This window comes from Mirounga leonina, unplaced genomic scaffold, assembly GCF_011800145.1.
Source record: "Mirounga leonina isolate KUSES-001 unplaced genomic scaffold, KU_Mleo_1.0 Mir_115, whole genome shotgun sequence".
Lineage (NCBI taxonomy): Eukaryota > Metazoa > Chordata > Mammalia > Carnivora > Phocidae > Mirounga > Mirounga leonina.
In genome coordinates, this window is record NW_023270268.1 from 98775136 (window position 1) to 98798988 (window position 23853).

The window sequence follows — 23853 nt, forward strand, 5'->3', positions numbered from 1 at the left end:
GAGCTTTAGAAACACTGCTAGTGGGTTTATTTCACCAGAAATCCATCCATTATCATTCTTTTTCTGCCTGTGAACATTTCATAAATCTATTGAAATAAACACACTGGAAGGAAAAAGAATCCCATTACCAATGCCTGTCACGAATCTTGCCAAATGCATCATCTAATACTGGATGTCACAAAACAGTCCAATCCAACGAGTAGAAACACGTTTCACAAATAGTTTGGGAGTGAGCAATCAATATTAACTTGTTGGATCCTAATGTGTTTTTGTGAATGATTATAAATAGAGCAACTTCCTGCAGGGAATTTTTTTCTCTAAGCTTACGGATAAAAAATGGCAACTAGTAAACAACATATTCTTATTTGCATAAGTAAGAATGTGAGTTTTCACAGCGAGGAAAATTTTGTTTGTTGGGTTTTAGAGTCCCTTCCTAGATTTCACAATTTCTAAGGCTATTTCATGGTAAGAATGATAAAGAGATGTCTGAGGATAAATGAAGTTTTCAAGTGGGGTAGGACAGAAGATATGAGGCATTGCAGTAGTTCATTTCATTATGAAATCTACTAAAACGACCAAGAATATACTTGTGTAAATTATAAAGCACTTTCATGCAAGACCTTTCAGTTTTCCAATTTCTGGGGCAGAAAATATTTTGGGTGGCCTCTATGCTTCATAATGATATGATGCATGGAATGAACAGGATTTCTTTTTTATTCTGGGCACACATAATATTGTAATAACAATTGAAATAAAGCAAACAAAAAGTTCAAAAATTCCATTTATGCAGATCATTTCTTTTCACTGTGTACGTTTGTGTGTGTTTTCTTCCTTGTCCTTGTCCATATGTACACATATTCTTTCAATTGTTCAAGAAATATTTGCTGAGCACCTCTTGTATGCCTGCCACTGCTACAGACATTATCCAGTGAGCAAGACAGGAAAAGTTTTACATCCCTGTTATTGTGTATCTTACATCTCAGCATAATTTCAACAAAAAAATCAAATAAAGAAAATAAAGAAAATCATCAGACACCAAGTATTATGCTGAGATTGAAAATATGGGATAATTTATATGTAATCATAGCATAAATTTAAATTGGAATTCAGGGATGCCTGGGTGGCTCAGTCAGTTAAGCGTCTGCCTTCCACTCAGGTCATGATCCCAGGGCCTTGGGATGGAGCCCCATGTCAGGCTCCCCGCTCATCGGGAAGTCTGCTTGTCCCTCTCCCCCTTGCTCATGCTCTCTCTCTCACTATCTCTCTTTCTCTCTCAAATAAATAAATAAAATCTTCTAAAAAATAAATAAATTGGAGTTCAGCTTTATCCTATACTATTGTCTAATAATCTTTTATTTTTTATTTTTTTGAAGATTTTATTTATTCATTTATTTGAGATAGAGAGAGAGAGGTGGGAGGAGCAGAGGGAAAGGGATAAGCAGACTCCACACTGGTCATGGAGCCCAACACAGGGCTGGATCTCACAACCCTGAGATTATGACCTGAGCCGAAATCAAGAGTTGGAAGCTTAACTGACTGAGCCACCCAGGAGCCCCTCCAAAAATCTTTTATCACCATCGCTACAGAGTTTCCCTCTACAACCAACAAGTATTGATTCATTTATCCATTCAACAATATTTGTTGAGCACCAACTATATGCCAGGCATTTCCTTAGGTACTGGGGATAAAGGTAAGCAACAAAAACAAAAAAAGATATGGAACTTGTATTATACCATTGAGAATAAAGGATGACAAACTAGTGTAGGTAAAGGAGAGTTTCAGTATAGTTCATTACAAACTCAATTTTATGTTAACACCATATAGGATAAATGTTAGTCTGTTAAGTATGGACTTTCATCCCCAGTCTAACTAATATATTTTATTTTCAATTTATAACCGAGGGCTGAAAATTGTCTATACAATAAGATGTACTGGCTAGCTTAGTACATTATGTCTATTGCTTGGATTGGCTTCATAACATTGCACTGAATTATTATCTAATCCTATTTTACATTCGGATATATTTTTCTTTAACACTCTCTCACCCCCAGTCTTATACACAGATTGTTGGACTACTGTAAGTAACATTATGTCTTCTCCCTGGCTCATCCCTTGTATGCCCATTCCAAAGCAAATGCTCTTCTGAATGTTCTATTACTCACTTACTTATATAGTTTTTAAGTTTTTATCACGTTATGCCTAAGCCACATGGTGTTTGGTTGTACTTGCTTTAATAATTTATATAAAAATCTCATTCCAGGGGTGCCTGTGTGGCTCAGTCAGTTGGGCGTCTGCTCAGATTGCAAACTCAGGGCCATGAGCTCGTGCCCCATGTTGGGTTCCTCTCTCAGTGCAGAGACTGCTTGAGATTCTCTCTCCTTCTCCCTCTGCCTCTTCCCCCCACTTGCGCTCTCTCTCTAAATAAATAAAATCTTTAAAATATATATATATCATTCCATATATTGTCACCTAGCATTTACTTTTCTGACTCAGTACAATGTTATTAAGATCCATTCATGCTGTTATGTGGCTGTCATTCACTCATTTTTCATTGTTCTGTAATATTTTATTATATGACTGTGCAACAATTTGTCTATTCTCTTGGCTATGATGATTTAGGTTATTTACAGTTTCTGCTATTATGAATAGTGTTTTCCCCTGACATTTGTGTGCACATTTCCTGGTAACATGTACTAGCGTGTGTGTAGAAGGGTGGAGTATATATCTAGGAGTGGAATTGTTGGGCTGTAGGATATGAAATTGTTTGGCATTAAAATACCATGTCAAAATGGTGGAAAGTGATGGTACCAACTTGTACTTTCACCAGCAACATATAAAAAATTGTATTGATCTACATCCTATCTAACACTTGATAATTCCAGACTTGTTAATTTTTGCCGATTGATGATATGTGAAATGGTTATCTGATTCTCGTCTTCGTTTGCATTTCCTGATTGCCAGGGAGGCTAAGCATCTCTTTGGATGTTTTCTAGCCACCGCATTACATCTTTTGTGATGTGCCTCTCTGCTCATTTTCTAATGTTTTTATATTTTTAAAAATTGATTTCTAGCCATTCTTTATATACTTCATATAAAGTTTTAATTCCTTGTCAATTATATATTCCTGATCATTTTTCAATTACATATGTTGCAAATATCTTCTCCTACACTATAGCTTGCCTTTTTTTTTTTTTCACTTCTGCTAAGGTGTCTTTTGATAGAATTTTCTTAACTTTATGGTATTCTAATGTTTCCCTCATTTTTATGGTTAGTGCTTTATGTCTCTTCTTTAAGCCCTTCTTTACCCCAAAGCCAGAAGGAAATTCACCTTTATTTTATTACATGCTTTAATGTTTGCTTTTGACATAAAGATCTCATATTCTATGGAGCCCATTTTAATGTAATGTGCATGACAGGCATACATTTTAATACCTTTTTTTCTTATAAATAGTCAAGGTTTGCAGATCCCTTTGCTGATTGCCTTCTCTTTTCACAGGAATCTGCCATGTTGCCTCTGGCATCTCTAGGTTATGCTTATTTGTGGATCTCTGGGTGTGCTCTCTCTTCTGATCCGCCCCTTTTCATCTCTCGTATTTGGGCACTGAATTCACAGGTGTCTGTTACATTATTAACGTATTTGTTAAAAGACACATGTTAAAATAAATTATAGAGGGTCATACACAAACGGTCAAAGTGTGTCATGCATTAAGGATCATGATTAATCCAGATCTGTGAACCTGAGGTCCATAAAGGAGGTAAAATAAGTAACTAACGCGACAAAGAGCAACATTATACATGTTCCCTTTGCTCTTTACTTCCTGAGGACACATTCCCAGCAGTGAGATGACTGAGCCAGCAGGTATAAAAGACTTCTAGAGGCTCTAAATGTACAACTTAAACGCCAGCATTTACTCTTTGTGGCCAAGGGCCTGGCAGTTAAACCCAGAGCTCTGCAGCAGGGATCCGGGTCTTTGCCGCAGCCACATCCCTGCCGCTTCCCTAACCACGCAGATCTCCGTCTTGTACCACTAGGAGGCAGTATACTTCCTCTTCAGATGCTGTGGCTCCCTGCTGAAGCAGCATCAGCACAGACTGCCGCCAGGTGGCCAGAGGCAAAGGCCAGACCATTTCTGTGCCTCGCGCCGGCTCCCTCTTCTCACTGCTCTTCGTGATACGTGTATTCTGGCTGGTTCCCTCTCTCCTCCGATATCCTCATAGTTTGCTCTTTCTTCTCCCTGGGTTAGATCTTCCCTCAGATGTCACCTTGCTCAGGAAGGCCTTGCAAAACCACCCTACTCAAAATGGCAGCCCACTCTCCCACCTGATCCTCGATGTCCCCCTCCACTGCTTGCTTTGTTCCCTATCGCTCATCACCATTTGCTTGTCTCTCTTCCCCCAGAATTTGGAACTTAGATCCGTTTTGTTCACAGATGTATCCCCAGCAACTACAACAATGCTTTAAACACAGGAGATGTTTTGTAAGTATTTGTTAATATGATTATGAGCAGAGCACGTGGTAGTTGCTCATTATACGTGTTGGATGAATTAATGAGGCCCAGAAGACCCCAAGGGACTCACAGTTACACTTACAGTTTTTGGTATCTTGCCTGCTGGGGGTCCAGGAGTAGTTGAAGCCTTGGGTAGTCACACTGGAATTGCTGGCTGGAAGACAAAATTCTCAGAATCCAAACTTCTTATACAGCTGTGATTTCACTTTACTTTGATGTGCTGAATTTTTTATCTATGTGACTTTGGGGAAATCTGAAATTGAAAACGTGCTTTCCTATACAGGGACATAGCTGGCATATTAAGCAAAAGCTCTGTAGTTTATGTTTAATGCCAACTTGTCACTGATTTTCTTTCTTTTTCTGTTCTTGTTGCCAACCCAGATCACTGGGAGTACTGTCAAGACTACTTTCATGTTATCTTAAAATTCCACGAGAAATGAAAAGTATAGTATAATAATTCACCAACCCATATTTTGAAGATTACAGTGATTGTCATATCAACGTATAGCCATCATTTACATTACAATTTGCCACAGAGCAGCTTGAAACCAAAATATCAACATCAAATGAAAAACATAGCCTTTTGCCCACACCTCAACATTGTCAGAGCTGTACTAAAACTTGTGTTTTGTCTCTTTTCAGTCACATAAGGAAAGTCTGCTATACTCACTTTGAGGGGTGGTATTTGGAGTCAGAGAACCTACTTCTCCAAGGGCTGTGGAAGATACAGCTGGATATCCTATTTTGAAAACAAAATTCCCAAATTATTGTAGGCGTTTACATTCCCATGTTTAATATGCTGCTGTACCTAACAAGGGTGGCATGCAGAGCGGGAATATTAAAGAAGGAAAGAACCTTAGTGAATACGTAGTCTAATGACTTCATTTTATCAACTATGAAACTGAGTCCAAAAGGCATATGCCTGTGGCTACATAACCAATATTCAGTATCATTTATATGATATTAATCCAGTTCTCCTATCTCCAAGTGTAGTACATTCACACTTTCAAAATACATTGTTTTAGTGTCCACTGTGTGCCAGACTCCAGTCTACACACAACAATGAAGACGAGGTTCTTGCCCTCATGGAACTTACCTTGAGTGAGTTTTCACAATTGTACACAAATTTTCATATGTGCAATATGGTTACTTATCTACTTTAGTTCTTAGCTTTCAAAATCACCCTCATCCTTATAGTCCATCATTTCCCATTCTTCTCCTCTCTCTCTTCCCCCCAAAATGAGACTTATTCATATTCATTTGAAAATATCTCTAGGGTTGAAGCAATACCCAATACACTCCATTGAAAACATGGTCATATCTCTTGGAAAACAAATATATTTAAGGTTCCTTCCATAAATACTCAATTCAAGAAGATAACAGAAGTAGATAGAAAGGGAAACTCAAGGCAAGGAAAATAGAGTTAGAAAAAGTATGTTGATCCCTGTCGAAACCTGGGTGGGGATAGTACACAAAATGCATTTCTTGATGTTGTGTACTCTTAATAGATATGGGTCCAAAATTTAGTCAGAACTTTCTAGTAATGATGCTAAGAAATAAAGAATATATGTTATGTCATTAATGGCTATCATAGGATAAAACCAGTCCATTTTCAAGAGAAACACAGCTACTCTTTTTATTGTGATTAAAAACAAATTTCTCCCCAGTCTTTTTTTTTTAATCCTTTTTAAAAATTTCATTTAGTTATTCATTTGAGAGAGAGAGAGACAGAGAGACAAAGAGAACAAGCAGGGGGGAGGGGCAGAGGGAGAGGGAGAAGCAGGCTCCCCACTGAGCACGAAGCCCTAGGCAGGACTCTATCCCAGGACCCTGGGATCATGACCTGAGCCGAAGGCAGATGCTTAACTGACTGAACCACCCAGGCGCCCCCTCCCCAGCCTTTTAGAAAAGAATACTGTATACTGTGTCTAATATTCTTAACAATATCCTTATAGTATGACAGTACGCTCGTTCGCTTGTCGGCTGGAGTTAGTAATGAATGGCATCCCACCTTCCCAGGCACCTCAGTTCTGGAAAATGACATGCTTAAATAAAAACATGGATAATCAAATCTCTGAAAAAAATACATGTAGGATACATAAATAAATTGGCCTCATGGCTTATACCAATCATCTATAAGTGATGTACAGAAATGATTAACATCAATCATTTTGCGATGCAGGCTGCTAATGGACACCAACGACACCCTCCACCTGAGCTCCAGGAATATGGTCAGACATGGGCAGATGCATTAGAGGCTGCTTCACATGGTGCTATATGAGGAACTAAAACGGGCAACCAGCATCAGGATGGCAGATAAAATGTTTTAAATACTGAACATGCACAGCTTCATTTATCCAACAAATATTTATTGAGTGCTCGGTGTGTATGAGAATTGGGGATGAAGTGAAGAGAGAAATATTGCTCTTGCCCCCACAATTTAGTGAGAATATAGGTCAGTGTGTCAGACTATCAGCTGGTCACCAAACCCATTCTTCTCTCTGGTACAGAAGAACTATATCTCTTAGCCTCCTGTGTGGTTGGTTAGGTGTGGCCGTGTACTAAGTCTTAGCCAATGGAACATGAGTGGGAGTGATGGTTGTCATTTCAAGACCTGATGTGTAAAACCTTCCATGTAAGATCCTCCATGATCTTCCCTCATGTGCTATCAGATATTATGATGCAGGGGGACTTAGAAGTCACAACTTAAAGATGACAGACCCGCTAGAAGCCTGGGTTCTTGAAAGACCATGTGGAACAGAACACCCAGCCACGGATCACAGAGTGAATTTGAATTGTATTTCTCTCATTGAGATGGCTTTATCTTCATCCTTATCTGCAGCAATTCCTTCACTAACCTATTTTATTTTATTTATTTTTCAAGTTCTATTCAAATTCTAGCTTGTTAACAGATAGTGTAATATTGGTTTCAGGAGTAGAATTTATAGTGATTCATCACTTACATACAACACCCAGTGCTCAACACAACAAGTGCCCTTCTTAATGCCCATCACCATTTAGCCCATCCCCCCACCCACATCCCTCCAGCAACCCTCAGTTTGTTCTCTATAGTTAAGAGTCTCTTATGGTTTGTTTCCCTCTCTTTTTTTTTTTTTTAAGATTTTATTTATTTGACAGAGAGACACTGAGAGAGGGTTTTTTTGTTTTTTTTTAAAGATTTTATTTATTTGACAGACACAGCGAGAGAGGGTTTTTTTTGTTGTTGTTTCCCTCTCTTTTTTCCCTTTCCATATATTCATCTGCTTTGTTTCTTAAATTCTACATATGTGTGAAAGCATATGGTATTGTCTTTCTCTGACTTATTTCACTTGGCATAATACACTCTAGCTCCATCCATATCGTTGCAAAATCCACTCTCACCACTGCTACTTAACATAGTATTGGAAGACTTAGCCTCAGCAATGAGACAACAAAAAGAAATAAAAGGCGTCCAAATTGGCAAGGAAGAAGTCAAACTTGCACTATGTGCAGACATGATACTCTATGTAAAAAACCCCAAAGACTCCACCAAAAAATTGCTAGAACTAATACATGAATTTGGCAAAGTTGCAGGATATAAAATCAACCGTACAGAAATCTGTTGCATTTCTCTATGCCAGTAATGAAGCAGCAGTAACCTATTTTAAAATTTTTGTATTGTTACATATTTTTAAAGTTACCTCATATCCTTTTAAAAATAAGGCAAGATAAAAAATGCATAGAGGGATAGAACAACTAGTCATAAGTAATCTTTGGATACTAAGAGATACTGAGAGATATGATGTGTTTCTCCTAATTAATAGAGTAAGAAAAGGTGAGAGAGGAAGGGAGAAGGGAGGGGAAAGAGAAGAAAAATTCTTTCCAGGTTTTAAAAGATTCTCAGAAGGATGAAAAGAATGATCCCTTTACCCTGGGATTCCTTACATAGGAGAGAGTGAAGCTTTCGTTGTTCGTCAACAGTCTCTTAGCTCACCTCCCATGGAGGTCCTTCCTTCCTTCCTTCCTTCCTTCCTTCCTTCCTTCCTTCCTTCCTTCCTTCCTCCCTCCCTCCCTCCCTCCCTCCCTCCCTCCTTCCTTCCTTCCTTCTTTCCTTCCTTCCTCCCTCCCTCCCTCCCTCCCTTCCTCCCTTCCTCCCTTCCTCCCTCCCTCTCCTCCACCCTGAGAACTGACCTCCATAGAATTCACTGAGGGATTTAGTAAGTGAAAGCAGAAAGGAATGGTTTTAAAGTAGTGATGTGATAATAATGGTGAGAATAATGATATAGAAAAAGAGGTAAGAGGTAATCATCAGAGAACTTTGTATTTATTTGTAGGCAATATTACCGTTACCTAGAAATCTCAGTCTAATAAGCAACTGTCAGTCACCTTTTAAAACACCTCTTACTTAACAAGCAATGGACATTGTCCCCAGCCAGTCCAATTGTCCACACTGACCATTAGCTCCATGTGATTTACTTCTGTCAGGAATCAGTGGAATCCTGATGAAGTATGATAATTTGACTGAGAATTTCATTTGTATCAAAATGACTGATCAAATTTCTTTTCTGGAGAATCGGAAACTGAGGTGACATAAATCCTTGCTTACTGCAACTTTACTGCAGGGAAAGGAGAATTCATTCATTCGATTCCACCTAACGTGTTGTTCTTGGACCACACGGGAGGAGGAACAGTGACGGCCCCAGCCTCACGCACTGCCGTGATCTTTGTGTTGCTGTGCCTCTTGCCTGGCATAGATATCAGCGCTGCTCTATGCTTCCTCTCACGGGCCTGTAGACTATATTGAGGGCTGAATGTGTGCCAATAAGCTTCCAGAAACAAAAAGATCAATGACACCCGTCAATATCCCCAGGGAACTCAAGCTCAATTCAGTCTTCTCCGTCTCCAGCTGAATTTTGTTTCGGTCTTGGCCTGAGGGTCTGTACCAGCTTGCACAGGTTATTGAAAAAATGATCCCTTTACTGTGAGGCCTTGTTCCTCACGTGCAAGTCAGCACTAAAGCCATTTAGAAAACTATCTACTTCTTTAGGTTAATTAAATGCCACCCACTCGTCTTGGCTTTACACTATGCTTCAAGGTTAAGGTTCCTTGGCATTATATGACCTGACCTCTAACAATCTCCACATTGTTATCTCTTGCTACTCCCTTCCTATGTTCTTTCATTTATTGACCCAGCATTTGGGAGCCTCTATCTTCCAGGCATTGCACTTAGCACCGAGGGCACAATGATCACCTTCCTTGGAACTGGAATTCATAGAGGATATGGACATCAACCAGAGATTCACAGAAATCAATCCAAATATGAGAACACATGAAAGAGGGAATGGCTTATTTAGAGTCCCAGGAAGGCTTCCCTGAGGAATGGGGTGGGGAAGTGGGGGCAGGGGAGGGGAGGTGGGAGCCTCCAGGCAGAGGACACATTGCAAAGGCCCAGTGGGAGGTCTCATGCACTGTTAGTAACAGCACTGTGTGGTACGTGCATGTCTATTCAGGGCTGGGGCTTTATAAGCCCTCAACAAGGGTTTGTTCTGTGCATTGAATTGAACTGAGTGTGAGATTGCAAGGCATCACTTGTCACAGTGCATACCCATGGCCCCAGCAGCAGAGGACAGTGATCAAACTGTAGCATACCAGTAGCAGGAACACTGCTTCTTTCTCAGGGATGTTTGTGTGTGTGTGTGTGTGTGTGTTGAACGATTTTATTTATCTATTTGTCAGAGAGAGAGAGAGAGAGAAGCCTAACCAGGGGGAGCGGCAGGCAGAGGGAGATGCAGGCTCCCTGCTGAGCAGGGAGCCCGATGTGGGACTCCATCCCAGGACCCTGGGATCATGACCTGAATTGAAGGCCGACCTTTAACTGACTGAGCCACCCAGGTGTCCCTGTTGTTTTTGTTTTTAAAAGAAGTCTCTTCCTAGAGCCTGACCTGGAGATCTGTAACTATAAGAGCACATAATTGGCTGTCTTTTGACATCAAATAGAGCATTTTAGAAGAATTATATTTATATTCCTCTGAGCCAAGTCTTTGAGATTCATATTGATCATCTATTTCAGCATGCGAATAAGACAGCTTATTTTTTCTGTTTTCTGTTTCAAGGTTACATTTACATTTACAATACAGCAAAGCCTCTTCAGCACTCAGTAGTTAGTTCCGTATTATAACATGCCGTGTAGGCGACTAATATGCCAGACCCAGTGACAAAGAGTTGCTTGCTTTGTCTGCTGGTTGTTTATTTGTTCTTCAGTTTGAATGCTTATTGTTATTAAACCTTGCAAGCATCCAGAGATACATAATAATGACCCATGTTTCCAGGAAAGAAGGGTGTTAGAAGAAAACACTACTTAGTACAAAATGTCTTGCTTATATTAATTTGAAAACTGCCATGAGGTTAGATGAGAAGTTTCAAAACTTTCCTAGCCCATTTCTATTTCAGCTTAAAAAACTTTTTTTCACTAAAATTAAAAATTACCCCTTTATATTATCACTAGAAATTCAATTAAGTCAGAAGACAGCTCTGTTCAGTTCTGAGTTAAATGGAAGACAGAAACATGTTCTCTAAGAGCTAATTCTGGTTGGCTTCTCATGACATTATGAAGCTGAATGGGATCTCTTCACCCTTCTTTTGTTAATCAATTCCTCCTTTGTGCTTGAAAAAATATCCTTAAGCCCCAGAATATTTACTGAGTTATCAATCTTAGGGACGACCATGTGTTATCACTGTTCCAGGTGATAGAGATACATCAGTAGACAAATCAGACCCCCAAATGCCCTATGGGATTCACTTTCTTGTGGGGAGAAGTCAAACTAGTGCATTATAGTGCATTCGATATATAACAGGATGTTAACAAAGGTTGTGGGGAAAAATAAAACAGGGAAAGGGGATAGGAAGTGAAACAGAGCAGGTTACAGTTTTCAATTAGCCCCATGGAGAAGATGACATTTGAACAAAGATTGGGAGATGGGAGTGTGAGCCATATGGATTTGGGGAGAAAGAATTTTCCAGGCAGAGGGAAGAAATACAAAGGCCCTGAGGTGAAGGCACCGCTGACATGCTGTGGGAACAGTGAGGAGGCCAATTTGCATGAAGCAAAGTGAGCAAAAAGGAGAGGAGAGTAGTGGAAATATAAGAAACTGGATATAACAGGAGAACTTTCAGGCTAATTTTGTAGATATTTGCCCTTCCTCACCACCCCTGTTCTTCCTCCACTCACATGACCATGATCCTGGTGGGTTTTATTTACATCAGTATCCATCACAAGTAGAAGTAGACACATAATTCTAGGGCTAGAGTATTTGTTTTTATTAAAACACACACACACACACACACACACGACTTAGATAGACTGGTTAATTAATCAACCATTCTATTTCCTACCGTAGGTTCCTACCATGTTCCAAGGGACTTAAGGGGACAAATAACACAGTGTAACATTTTGACACTTATGAATCAGCTACTATATTAGGTGTTTTCCATGCCTAGTCCCTTCTGTTGCTCTTAATAATTCATTGAGGAAGAAATTACCCATACTAATGTTCTTCCTTTTCTCCTTCCTCTTGTTTTCCCCCATTTTCTTCAAGCACCCTCACCTTTGGCCATGCTTTTAGAACTCTGTTTATTATTTGCCAGTCCATCACACTGTTGCCAAGAGCTATAGCTTTCTGTGGATCATCTCAGTGGGTAAGCCATCACATCATGGTTGCTCATTTTCACAAAATTATTTTATTTAGTAATTTATTTTAATTTTTTATCATTTTTTTCATTGTGATAAGTGATGATAAACCCCATCATCTATTTCACCCATTTTCCCCACCCACCTCCCCTCTAGTAATCATCAGTTTGCTCTCTATAGTTAAGAGTCTGTTTCTTGGTTTGCCTCTCCCTTTCTCTATTGTTTCCTTTGCTTATGTGCTTTGTTTCTTAAATTCCACATATGAGTGAAATCATATGGTATTTGTCTTTCTCTGATGGACTTGTTTCGCTCAGCATTACACTCTCTAGTTCTAACCATGTTGTTCTAAATGGCAAGATTTCATTCCTTTTTTATGGCTGAAAGATAGTCCATTGTATATATATACTACATCTTCTTTATCCATTCCTCTATTGATGGACGCTTGGGCTGTTTCCATATTTTGGCTATTGTAAATAATGCTGCAATAAACATAGGGATGCATATATCCCTTTGAATTAGTGTAATTTGGTAAATACTCTGTAGTGTCATTCCTGGATTGTAGGGTAGTTTTTTTTTTTTGTTTTGTTTTTTTAATTTGGGGGAGAACGTCCATACAGTTTTCCATGATGACTGCACCAAATTGCATTCCCACCAACAATGTTTCTTGTGTTTTTGATTTTAGCTATTCTGACAGGTGTGAGGTGATAGCTCATTGTAGTTTTTAAATTTCCCTCACGATTAGTGATGTTGAGCATCTTTTTATGTGTCTGTTGGCCATCTATGTCTTCTTTGGAGAAATCTCTGTTCATGTCTTCTGCCCATTTTAATTGGATTATTTGTTTTTTGGTATTGAGTTGTATCAGTTCTTTATACATTTGGATAACCCTTTATCAGATATATCATTTGCAAATATCTTCTCCCATTCAGTAGGTTGCCTTTCAGTTTTGTTGACTGTTTCTTTTGCTGTGCAGAAGCTTTTTATTTTGATGTAGCATCAATAGTTTATCTTTGCTTTTATTTCCCTTGCCTCAGGATTTTATTTTTTAAATAAAAAGTGTCTATATTTAAGGTGTACAACATGATTCTATATATACATACATACTGAAATGATTAGTACACTCAGCTAATTAACATATCCCTCCTCACATAGTTACCATTTGTTTTTTTATATAATGAGAGCACCTAAAATCTACTCTTAGCAAATTTCCAATATTCAACACAGTATTATTATAGTCATCATGCTGTACATTAGATCTCCAGACTTATCAATCTTACATAACTCCAACTTTGTACCTTTGACCAACATCTCCCCATTATCCCACTTCCCCACCCCAGTAACTAGTGTTCTACTCTGCTTCCATATATTTCACTCTTTTAAATTCTACTATAAGTGAGATGCAGTTTTCTTTTTTTTTTTTTTTAAGATTTTATTTATTTATTTGACAGAGAGAGGCACAGTGAGAGGAGGAACATAAACGGGGAGTAGGAGAGGGAGAGGCAGGCTCCCCGCTGAGCAGGGAGCCCGATGCGGGGCTCGATCCCAGGACCCTGGGATGACCTGAGCTGAAGGCAGACGCTTAAGGACTGAGCCACCCAGGTGCCCAGTAGGATCTTATTTTAAGGAACTCTTGTGACTCTCCAGAAATTTCCCAACCGTATCATCTTAGTGTAATAGCAGATCAAGTAACATTTTTTTTCCCTGCTTTTTAACAAATATGTTCATTTGACTTTATTCTCATTCCCTAATACTAGAGCTATTTTATAATGCAGGCTCCTTAAGGTAACAAATGTTCTTTTCCTTTCCTTAAATTTCTTCACAGAAGTAAGAGTGGTATATGGTCTGATGGATGCATTTAATGTATGTCAACTAACCCTGTGGAAAACTCAGCTAGAAGAAACTCATTTCTGCTTTCAACTGGTAGAAGGTTAATGTCATGAGGGCATAGTTGTTTTCTCTTTTGGTCACTGTTGTATTCCCAGTACCTGGAAGAATACCTGGTACATAGTCACGGCTTAATAAATATTTGGTAAATGAATTATATCACTTCCTTTCCAAAAAATATTTATTGGGCTCCCAGCCCCATTTCCTAAGGGATAACACTGAGAATTCTTAGGCTGGAGCTTAAAGCTCTCTTTATTCTGCATTTTCTAATACTTTTCCCTGCTTCTGTGCTACACAATCCCAGCCCCTGATCCAAGCTTATCTCCTAATATTTTCTCAAATTCCCACAAACATCCTTGCCAATGCACAACTACTCACTTTGTTCTCTTTGCTTAGAATGTTTTTTCAAGCTCTCAACTGAGTCAAATAAATGCAACACATACTTAAAGGGTCAGTCGTCTTATTTCCTCTCTTTGGTAACATTTCCTGACTCCAAGAACCCATAGGGACATCTCCTTACTCAAAGTCCAAAATTTTCTGGTCTGCACCTCTCCTTGAGTATTTTAATTCTATACGATGCAGCACCTTTCACCTTACTATTTTGAATTATCATTTTCATGTGCACATATCATCTCTTTCCAAGTACACTGCAACCTTTTTGAAGGCAGAAATACATTATCATCTCTTTTTGTAGACATCATGGAGTCTATTAAATGACACTTACATAGTGAAGGAACAGTATTCTCATTAATTCTTTTATTCATTCATCTATTCAACTAGTACTTTTGTGCATCTACTCCATGCTGGGCGTATGTCCCCTGTCCTCACAAAGTGTTCAAACCAGTTGGAGAAACCCTGATATTGAATGTGGTAAGAACTAGATTTGAGTCAGAAAACTTTGGTGTGAATACTAACTTTGCCACTTACTAGTTGTGTGGTCATCTCTGTGACTTCATCTGGAAAATGGGGGTGATAATGCTTACTCTGTCTACCTCTCATAATAAAGATCAAACCGTATTGTATTTTATGTGCAAATTTTTCTAAATGACAGGATACGGTAGTTTTAATTTGTCCACAAATTCTTTGATACTCTTCCCTTCAAGAAGTGGAGCCTAATTCTCCTCTTCTTGAGTCTGAGCTGGACTTAGTGACTCGCTTCTAACAGGTGCAATAAAGCAAAATGATGTGCAATAAAACGGCAGTGTGACTTTTGTCTTGGTTACTCTATTTCTTGAATTACTTGGTCTGAGGGAGGGCAGCTGTCATGATATGAGAAGCCTTATGGAGAGACTCATATGGTGAGGAACTAGGGTCTCCTGACAACATGCTCAAACTTGGAAGCAGAACCCTCAGCCCCAGTCAAGCCTTCAGATAACTGAAGCCTCAACCAGCCCCACTTGACTATAACCTCATGAAAAGACCTGAGCCTTACCACCCAGCTCAGCTGCTCCTGACTTTCTGACCCCAAAATCATGTAAGACAATATATGTTTTAAAAGTTGCTAATTTGGGGGTAATTGGTCAGGGAGAGCTGGATAATATGTAGAGTAGTAAAGAGATTTAAGGTATTATTTTTGACTATTCTAATATTTGTTGAATGAAGAATAACATAATCTACTAGAGTTTACTGCTGAATGATGAGTTAGAAGTGGAAGGAAAAGCAGCTTCCAATAAAAATTGCAAAACATTAAAAACTAGGAAAAATCAGATGGATGTAAAATTTCTGATGGGTGATTTGCAGACATTTTTCACCCTGCCACATGCTTCATTTTCTGAGAGGTATCAACCTGTGACAGTGACTGCAGGCTACATGCCAAAAGGCTACAACCTGAAAGAACTGTTCATTTCTCCTGACTGCTTTTGTTTTATTTCATTTTTGGTTCTCATTCTGAGCTAAAATTGATAGTTTTAATTAAATAAGAAATGAGAACTATACTTCTCCTCTACATAGAATATACTTTATTTTTATACTAAAGAAAGTAACCACGGTTCTTTGTTAAACACAAAGGCTATAGACATGGGATTTATGATTTGTTTGCATAATTGCGACCTTCTGAAAGTCACTACTATCCCTTTGCCATAATAACACTGACCCAGCCTGGCCTCCATTATTAATAATGCCACTGGGAGGCTGAATTCATAGTCCTCACCAGTCAACTTTGTCAAAATTAATTTGAACCAGAACAAATTTAAATTTAAAACTATCTAACTACATCTGGTCCACAGGATGCCCATTTATAACCAATTTCTTAAACGCCCCACTGAGAACACAGTTGTGGAGGAAGACTGTCAATTTATTAACCTATTTAATAATAAATACAGAATTTAAATTTCTCACTGCATATTTATTGACCCTAATTTTGCTAGGGTTTCAAGTGAAGGGCTTTGGAAGCTATGTTAACTCTTTAAAGCCATAAGAATAGTACTTAATATATTTGCCTAAAATGTTATAGATAATAAAAGAACATGAATCATACAAATTTACTGAAAATGTTTTCTTTATTAATCTGCTTGGTTAAAGGATTAATAGCTCATGGAAAATAAAACAGTGTAGTCACTAGTTGAAGATGACATGCTACTATATATAGAAAATCCTAAAGCCTCCACCAAAAAACCACTAGAAGTAATAAATGAATTCAACAGAGTTGCAGGATACTTAATTAATACCCAGAAATCAGTAGCTTTTCTATATACTAATAAAGAAGTCTCAGAAAGAGAAATTAAGAAACAATTCCATTTATAATTGTACCAAAAAAACAAAAACAAAAACATAAAAACCCTAAGAATAAACTTAACCAAAAAGGTGAAAGACCTATATTCTGAAAACTATAAAATACTGATGAAACGAACTGAAGATGACACAAATAAATAGAAAGGATTCCATGCTCATTGAATGGAAGAATTAATATTGTTAAAATATCCACACTACCCAATGCAATTTACAGATTCAGTGCAATCCCTATCAAAATACCAACATCGTTTTTCACAGAACTAAAACAAATAATACTAAAATTTGCACACAATCACAAAAGACCCTGAAATAGCCAAAACAATCTTAAGAACAAAGCTGGAAGTATCACAATTCCATTTTTCAAGATACACTACAAAGCTATAGTTAATCAAAAGAGTATGATACTGGCACAAAAACAGACACATGGATTGTGGAACAGAATAGAAAGCTCAGAAATAAACCCATGCTTATATGGTCAATTAATCTATGAGAAAGAAGGCAAGAATATACAATGGGAAAAAAAATCTCTTCAACAAATAGTGCTGGGAAAACTGGAGAGCTACATGTGAAAGAATGAAACTGAACCATTTTCAAACACAAAAATAAACTGAAAATGAATTATTGAAGATCTAAATGTGAGACCTAAAACCATAAAAATCCTAGAAGAGAACACAGTCAGTGTGCACATGATGTAAATAGTAGTGCTATAGTAAACTATATACTAGTTATATCAGTGCTGTTTCCTTATACTTTCCCACTGCAAACTGCCTGGTATGCACCTTCTCAAACTTGAAGAATCCCAGGGATCTTTGTGATGTGCTCATAGCCTTAATGTTTAACTTAGCAAAGGCCTTAGTACTCTACATCATCAGTATACCCTTCAAGAGAAGTGATTGTGTTGCTCCTCACTGTATTTCTGGTTCCTGGCAAATGCAAATGGACGAATGAATGCATATGGATTCCTTCTAAACACTGAAAGGGAGAAGACCAACTTTAAGTACATATCTGACGGCTGGTGCATAATAAGCATCATCTTCCAAAGTGGCAACCTTAATAAGCATGGACCTGGAAAAATAATGCCTAGGCGTTTTTCTCTGTAGATTGATTGGAACAAAGGGTGGCAAACTATGGCCCCCAAGTCAAATTCCACCCACTGCCTATGTCTGTAAATAAAGTTTTACTGGAACACAGCCATGTCCATTTGTTTATGTATGTCTATGGCTGTTTTTGTATTACAACGGCAGAGCTGAGTAACTGTGATAGAGACCATATGGCCACAAAGCATACAATATTTACTATCTGGCAGATAAAAACAGAAAATGTTTGCTGACTCCTGGAAAAGAAGATGTTGATAGGTTATTCTTAATCCTAGATTTTGACAATGGGAAACATTTATTTTTCATTTATTGAATATTTCTATTTTAAGATATTATTCTGCCATATTTAACACCACACAGCTTTGTAATCTGAGGGGTTCTTGGCATACATATCCTTACAGTGTCTTAGGAAGTTGCTACTGCAAGATTTGTATTTTAAGATGAACTCTTTGCCCTGTAACAAAAATGATGCATAGCTTTCAACATGAAACCTGCAGCCAAAAAAAAAAAAAAAAAAAAAAGGTCCCTCTGGTTTCAGATTGTCCCGTAAAGTAGAAATTCTGCCTTGGTCAAAACAAAACTCAGGGGTATAGAAAGAAGTGGCTAAAACCTCACAGAAAAACACTATTTCCCAAAACTCAAAAGCAGAATTTAGCAGAAACATATGAGCCAGTTTTTAGGCCATTACATTTGCCATTGTGTTGTAAGGGATTAAGCTGCTGGCCTAAGGCAACTTCATGGGCTCCTGAGTGTGTCCCCTCTGCAGCAGGCCTGGCAGGACACTCAGGACCACCCTCATGGGCAGCAGTGGCCAGGTGTCTGTCTGTCCCACAGGGCAGCTGGTCAGTTCTAGGGCTTCCTCAGAGCTCGAATCAGCCCTTAGCTGGTCCACCTAGAAATGAACCAAACTCCAGGCCTTGCTAGATCCTTGCTTCTCAAAATGTGGCCTGTGGCTTCTCTTAGGAACTTGTTAGAAATGTAGACTCTCAGGCCCTGCTCCTCCACCTCAACTTAGTGAATCAGAATCTGCTTTTTAACAAGATCCTTGGGTGATTTCTATGTATATTAAAGTCCTTAACTGATCAGTCCTTAACTGATAAAGTCCTTAGGATACCTAGGATCAGTCAGGGTTTGAGAAAAATCATGAAATAGGAAGTATTTGTCTGGCATATTCTTCCTCAATATTCAAGTGGTTCTCTTGCCCCACTACTGAGATATCCCTTTTTAATCCTTTCTCCATATCCCAAAATATACATGCACACTCAAACACATATGACTCATTAACCCCTAACTCTCTATCCCAAATGGAAATCCATTTAATGATGAATAATAGCTGAAGGTGGCAAGGACATTACTTACCCCAGGGGGTATTTGCATTCAACTTTTGTTTTAATATTTAAAAAAAAAATCCCCTCCACCTCAAAACAAAACAAAACAAAACAAAACAAAACAACTCTTTGTATATGCCAAAAAAATTGACCTTACAGTGCTATAATTTTAGACATTCTGATAAGCTAGGCCAGCAGTGAAGCTACTCTGGCCCCTCCTGCTAACCTAGTAGTCTTTAAACTTTAGCAAATGCCTTTAGGCTATGTGATTGATTAACTTTCCTTTGAATATCTAGTTCTTTCATTGTTTCCTAGGAAGAACAGAGCACTCCTATACCTCCTGAAACAGGAAGCAGACCCCCTTGCACAGCCCCCCAGCACTGAGATCACTGAGATAACCTCTCTAGCTGGGACCACCAAGTCTGCGCATCATCAAGAAATGTTACAGACTACCGCATTCCCTTACCAACTAACTGTCCTGAACCCCTTTAAAAATCCCTGGGCCAGGCAGAAACCTTGGAGTTGGCTTTTGGACAAGAGTCTGCCTTCTCCCCAGTTGGCCAGCCTGCTGAATAAAGCTCATATTCCTTTCCAGTCAAAACTCCTCTTCTGAGTATTGGCCTATTGAGCGAGGGGCAGCCAAACATGCGGTTTGGTAACAGCAGGGTAGGATATTTTGGAAAGAACTTTTAAAAAATATATTTATTGTTGAATCACAGGAATCTGTAGGCTCTGGTTACTCAAACAGCTGCCTGATGAGCCACTGATCACCCTATACTGACCCCTCTCCTTTTCTGAGTTTACTAGAATAAGAATCACTGAGCATTTGAACTTCCTGGGAGACTGTGAGGTAGGTGGGGAAGGAAGCATCTCGGAGGACTGTTAGCTTGCAGGCTTCCAACTCTTCTCTGGGAACAAAGGGGAGCAAAAGCTCCACTCTTCTTACTAAATCTCCTTTTTGCTCTGTAATATTCTCAGAATTTCTCTACTTTAGATTTTTCTTCTGTATTTTCATCTCAATATCTGTCAACAATAATGGCTTGATAAAGCAATAACTCTTGCACAGGCATCAGAAGTTTTCCCAGAGTTCATAAAGCACCCAGCAGTACTACCACAAGCAGAAAGAATGTTTGGAAGTAAGTGTTTAAGAACTTACAACAAGTAAGGGAGTATGATCCAGTGATGACATTGCTTTCCAGAGTCTCAACTGCATCTTCTAAGTCATTCCCAAAGATACATGCTAGAATGTGACTAGAATGTAACCTATAATTTTGGGAAACTGAACTCTTCAAGATTTATTGGCTTTAATATTTGATCACAGAGGATAAAAATTCATTTGACAATTTAAAAATAACCATCTGCTCAGAACCTAAAATTATATCAGATCAAGGGCTGTCCTGTAAATTGGAATTATGGTGTGCTTTGGGTATCAGGATCAGTGCCCTTCCTTATTATCCTAAAATTATTCATTATTTTCTGATCTTAAAACTTAGCATAGTTCAAGAGAATGAGAAGACAAGCCACAGACTGGGAGGAAAATATTTGCAAAAGACTCAACTGGTAAAGGACTATTTTTCGAAATATACAAAGAACTCTTAAAACTCAACAGTAAGATAACAACCAGCCTGATTAAAAAATGGGCCAAAGATTTTAACAGACACCTCACTAAAGAAGATAAATTGATGGCAAAAAAGCATATGAAAAGATGATTCACATAATATGTCATCGACCAATGCAAATTCAAACAAAAAGAGATACCACTACACAGCTACTAGAATGGCCAAAATCCCTAACACTGACAATATGAAATGCTGGTGAGGATGTGGAGCAACAGGAACTCTCATGCACTGCTGGCAGGAATGCAAAAATGGTGCGGTCACTTTGGAAGACAGTTGGGAGGCTTCTTACAAAACTAAACATACTCTTACCTACAGTCCAGCAATTGTACTCCTTTGTATTCATTCAAAGGAGTTGAAAACTCATGCCCACACAAAAACCTCCATGGGGATGTTCACAGCAGCTTTATTCATAATTGCCCAAACTTGGAGGCAACCGAAATATATTTCAGTAGGTGAACAGATATATAAACTGGTACATGCATAAAATGGAATATTATTCAGTACTATAAAAAATAGGCTATCAAGCCATAAAACAACATGGAGGAAACCTAAACGCATATCAGGAAGTGAAGGAGCCAATCTGGGAAGGCTACATACCGTATGATTCCAACCATATGACATTCGGAAAAGGCAAAACTCTAAAGACTAAAAAAATCAGTGGTTGCCAGGGGTTGGGGTTGGGGGGTAAAGGATGGATAGGTGGAGCACAAAGGATTTTTAGGGCAGTGAAAATTTAAGGCGGTTTGAAGCCACTGATGGGTACATGTCAATATACGTTTGTCCAAATCCATAGAATACACAATACCAAGTGTTGAATCATAAGGCAAATTGTGGACTTTGGGTGATTATGATGTGTCAGCGTAGGTTCATCAGTTGTAACAAATGGACCATTCCAGTGCGTGAAGCTGATAGTGAGGGAGAATATTCATGTGTATGAGAGGGTGTATAGGAAATCTCTGCACCTTCCTCTTTTGCCGTCAACCTAAAACTGCTCTAAAAATAAATAAATAAAATCTTTAAACCAAGAAAAGCTCAGTTTTAGCAGCAGAAAAGATTGGAAATTCAAACATGGTTCTGTGATGGGATTTAGGAATTTAAGGTTGTTTTGTTTTCAGCTCACGTCCTTAGAGTCTGCCAAAGGTACTGGCAAACTATGTGAGAACCAGTTACCTTTACCCTGTTCCAAGCCTGTAGCCCTTAACTGTGTCCAGCCTTCTAGAAAGGAAGTGCATTTATTTCTGAGGGAACTAGACAGAATTGAGTATGGATGTTCCAGTGTAAAGCCATGACCATTTCTGAGTGATTAACTCAGAGTTCTCAGTGTTTGTGTGCGTATGGATATACACACACACAGGCAGTATTATAGGCATGATGCCACTGTCCCAGATTCAGAATGGCACCAGCTTCTGAATAGTGGGGATGGATTTACATTGAGACACATAGCCTTCCCATCCAAGGTTCCCAGGAACCAACTGCCTGCATTTGTGAAAGGGCTGGGTAGGACCCAACATGCACGACAGTGGCCTTGAAACAAAGGGAAACTTTCCCTTATAAGCTATCCTGGGTTTTATGAGTATGTCACAGACTACAGAATCTCTGAAAATAGGAAGGCGCTAAAAGACGTTAATGGTCCTGCAGAGTTGTAATAATGGCTAACAAATCTGCTTAAGTATTACTTTGCTGTTAGATATGCATGTTTGATAGTTGTCATTACAAACTTCTATTTTTTATAGGCAATCTGTTGTCGCTGTATTTGTTGAGACATTTGTTCACATCTTTTATGCAGTAAAATCTCTATTATTTGGTCAGGTTTAGAGTAGTGAATATTCTGGTTAATCAAATATTGTGATAAGTAGAATGATCCTGCATATCAATTTTCAAGTCATGAAAATCTTCAATGTGCCAAATTCTGTGCTTCAACCTAGGGGCATGAAAATCATTAGGATACAGTCCTTATCCTCAAGCTATTTATATCTCATACATGGCTTGTCCATTCCTAAGTATTACAATTATAAATGCTATATATAATTGAAGGTTTTTTGTGACTCAGAAGGGATTTTAGGATTTTAAGAACCTCTCTTGATCATCAATATATTAGTGTTAATTTTCATTATATGGTACATTAACAAAAAGTTATTAAATGAAATTGGAAAAAAAATTGCCATATTCACCAGAAATTCTCAGAAACAGGAATCAGCTACTTTTTGTTTGAAGAAATTCTTTTAAGCAGAGTCCCACTGTTTTGTCAAAAAAGTTTTGATAGTATGAAATTTAATAATTTTGAGTTGTGTAAAGAGTTTTCCGAGATTAAAATACCATGGAAATAATGAGTGGTTCTATTTGTTCTAATTAGAAGTGTTTTGAGCTTATGGCAGTCTTGGCCACCCCTGGTTGACCTTATTAAATAGACAACTCACCCAAGGAAAAAGTGATCTTTTCAGATGAGATGTTCCACACTTTATTTCCAGGGACTGGAGATAGGGCCATACACCAGATGGTCAGGTTGTTTGATTGGGCTGGTTTATTACCATACACCATTGTCAAAACAGACTTCAGCTCCAAAAATCCACCTTTGATTTTTCTCTCTTCATTAGTAATGTATATTCCTACAGGACAGATTCAGAATAAGATCAGTCACCAGCAATTTCTCTATGAGCCATAAAATGATGTCAAGGCATGGCTGGGGATGGTTCAGTTTACAGTAACAGAGTCTAAAATGGTCAAACCACAGCTTCTGCACACTGAGGGTTTATTCCAGCAGGCCTAAACCGTTAACCAAAACTGTTTTGCTCAAGCTCCTGCATGGTATTGATCAATGGTCAAGGTACAAAATGTATTGATTAATAGTATTGTTTTATTTGTGATCATGGGTCTGAGCGGGTTGGGGGCCGGTTGTCCTCATTCACCAGCATTGTTTATTGATAACAGTGAGACTGATGATTGGCACCTAACCTGGGCTAGAACCTGGTAAGGCTCTACTGTCGAGTCTGGCTACACAGCAGGAATATGTCTAAGTAAAATAT

General features: G+C 38.5%; 1 protein-coding gene across 2 annotated transcripts in view; it reads right to left on the reverse strand.

Moving 5' to 3' along the window:
* CD96 (CD96 molecule) overlaps positions 1-23853 on the reverse strand; it is an 89942-nt gene that overhangs the window by 13552 nt on the left and 52537 nt on the right. For both annotated transcript variants that reach the window (XM_035000203.1, XM_035000202.1), the window contains exons 7-9: positions 23248-23436; positions 5179-5247; positions 4591-4662 (exon numbers count right to left, since the gene is read on the reverse strand). In XM_035000203.1, coding sequence (XP_034856094.1) covers positions 4591-4662; positions 5179-5247; positions 23248-23436 — 330 coding nt within the window. The remainder of the gene's footprint in view (positions 1-4590; positions 4663-5178; positions 5248-23247; positions 23437-23853) is intronic.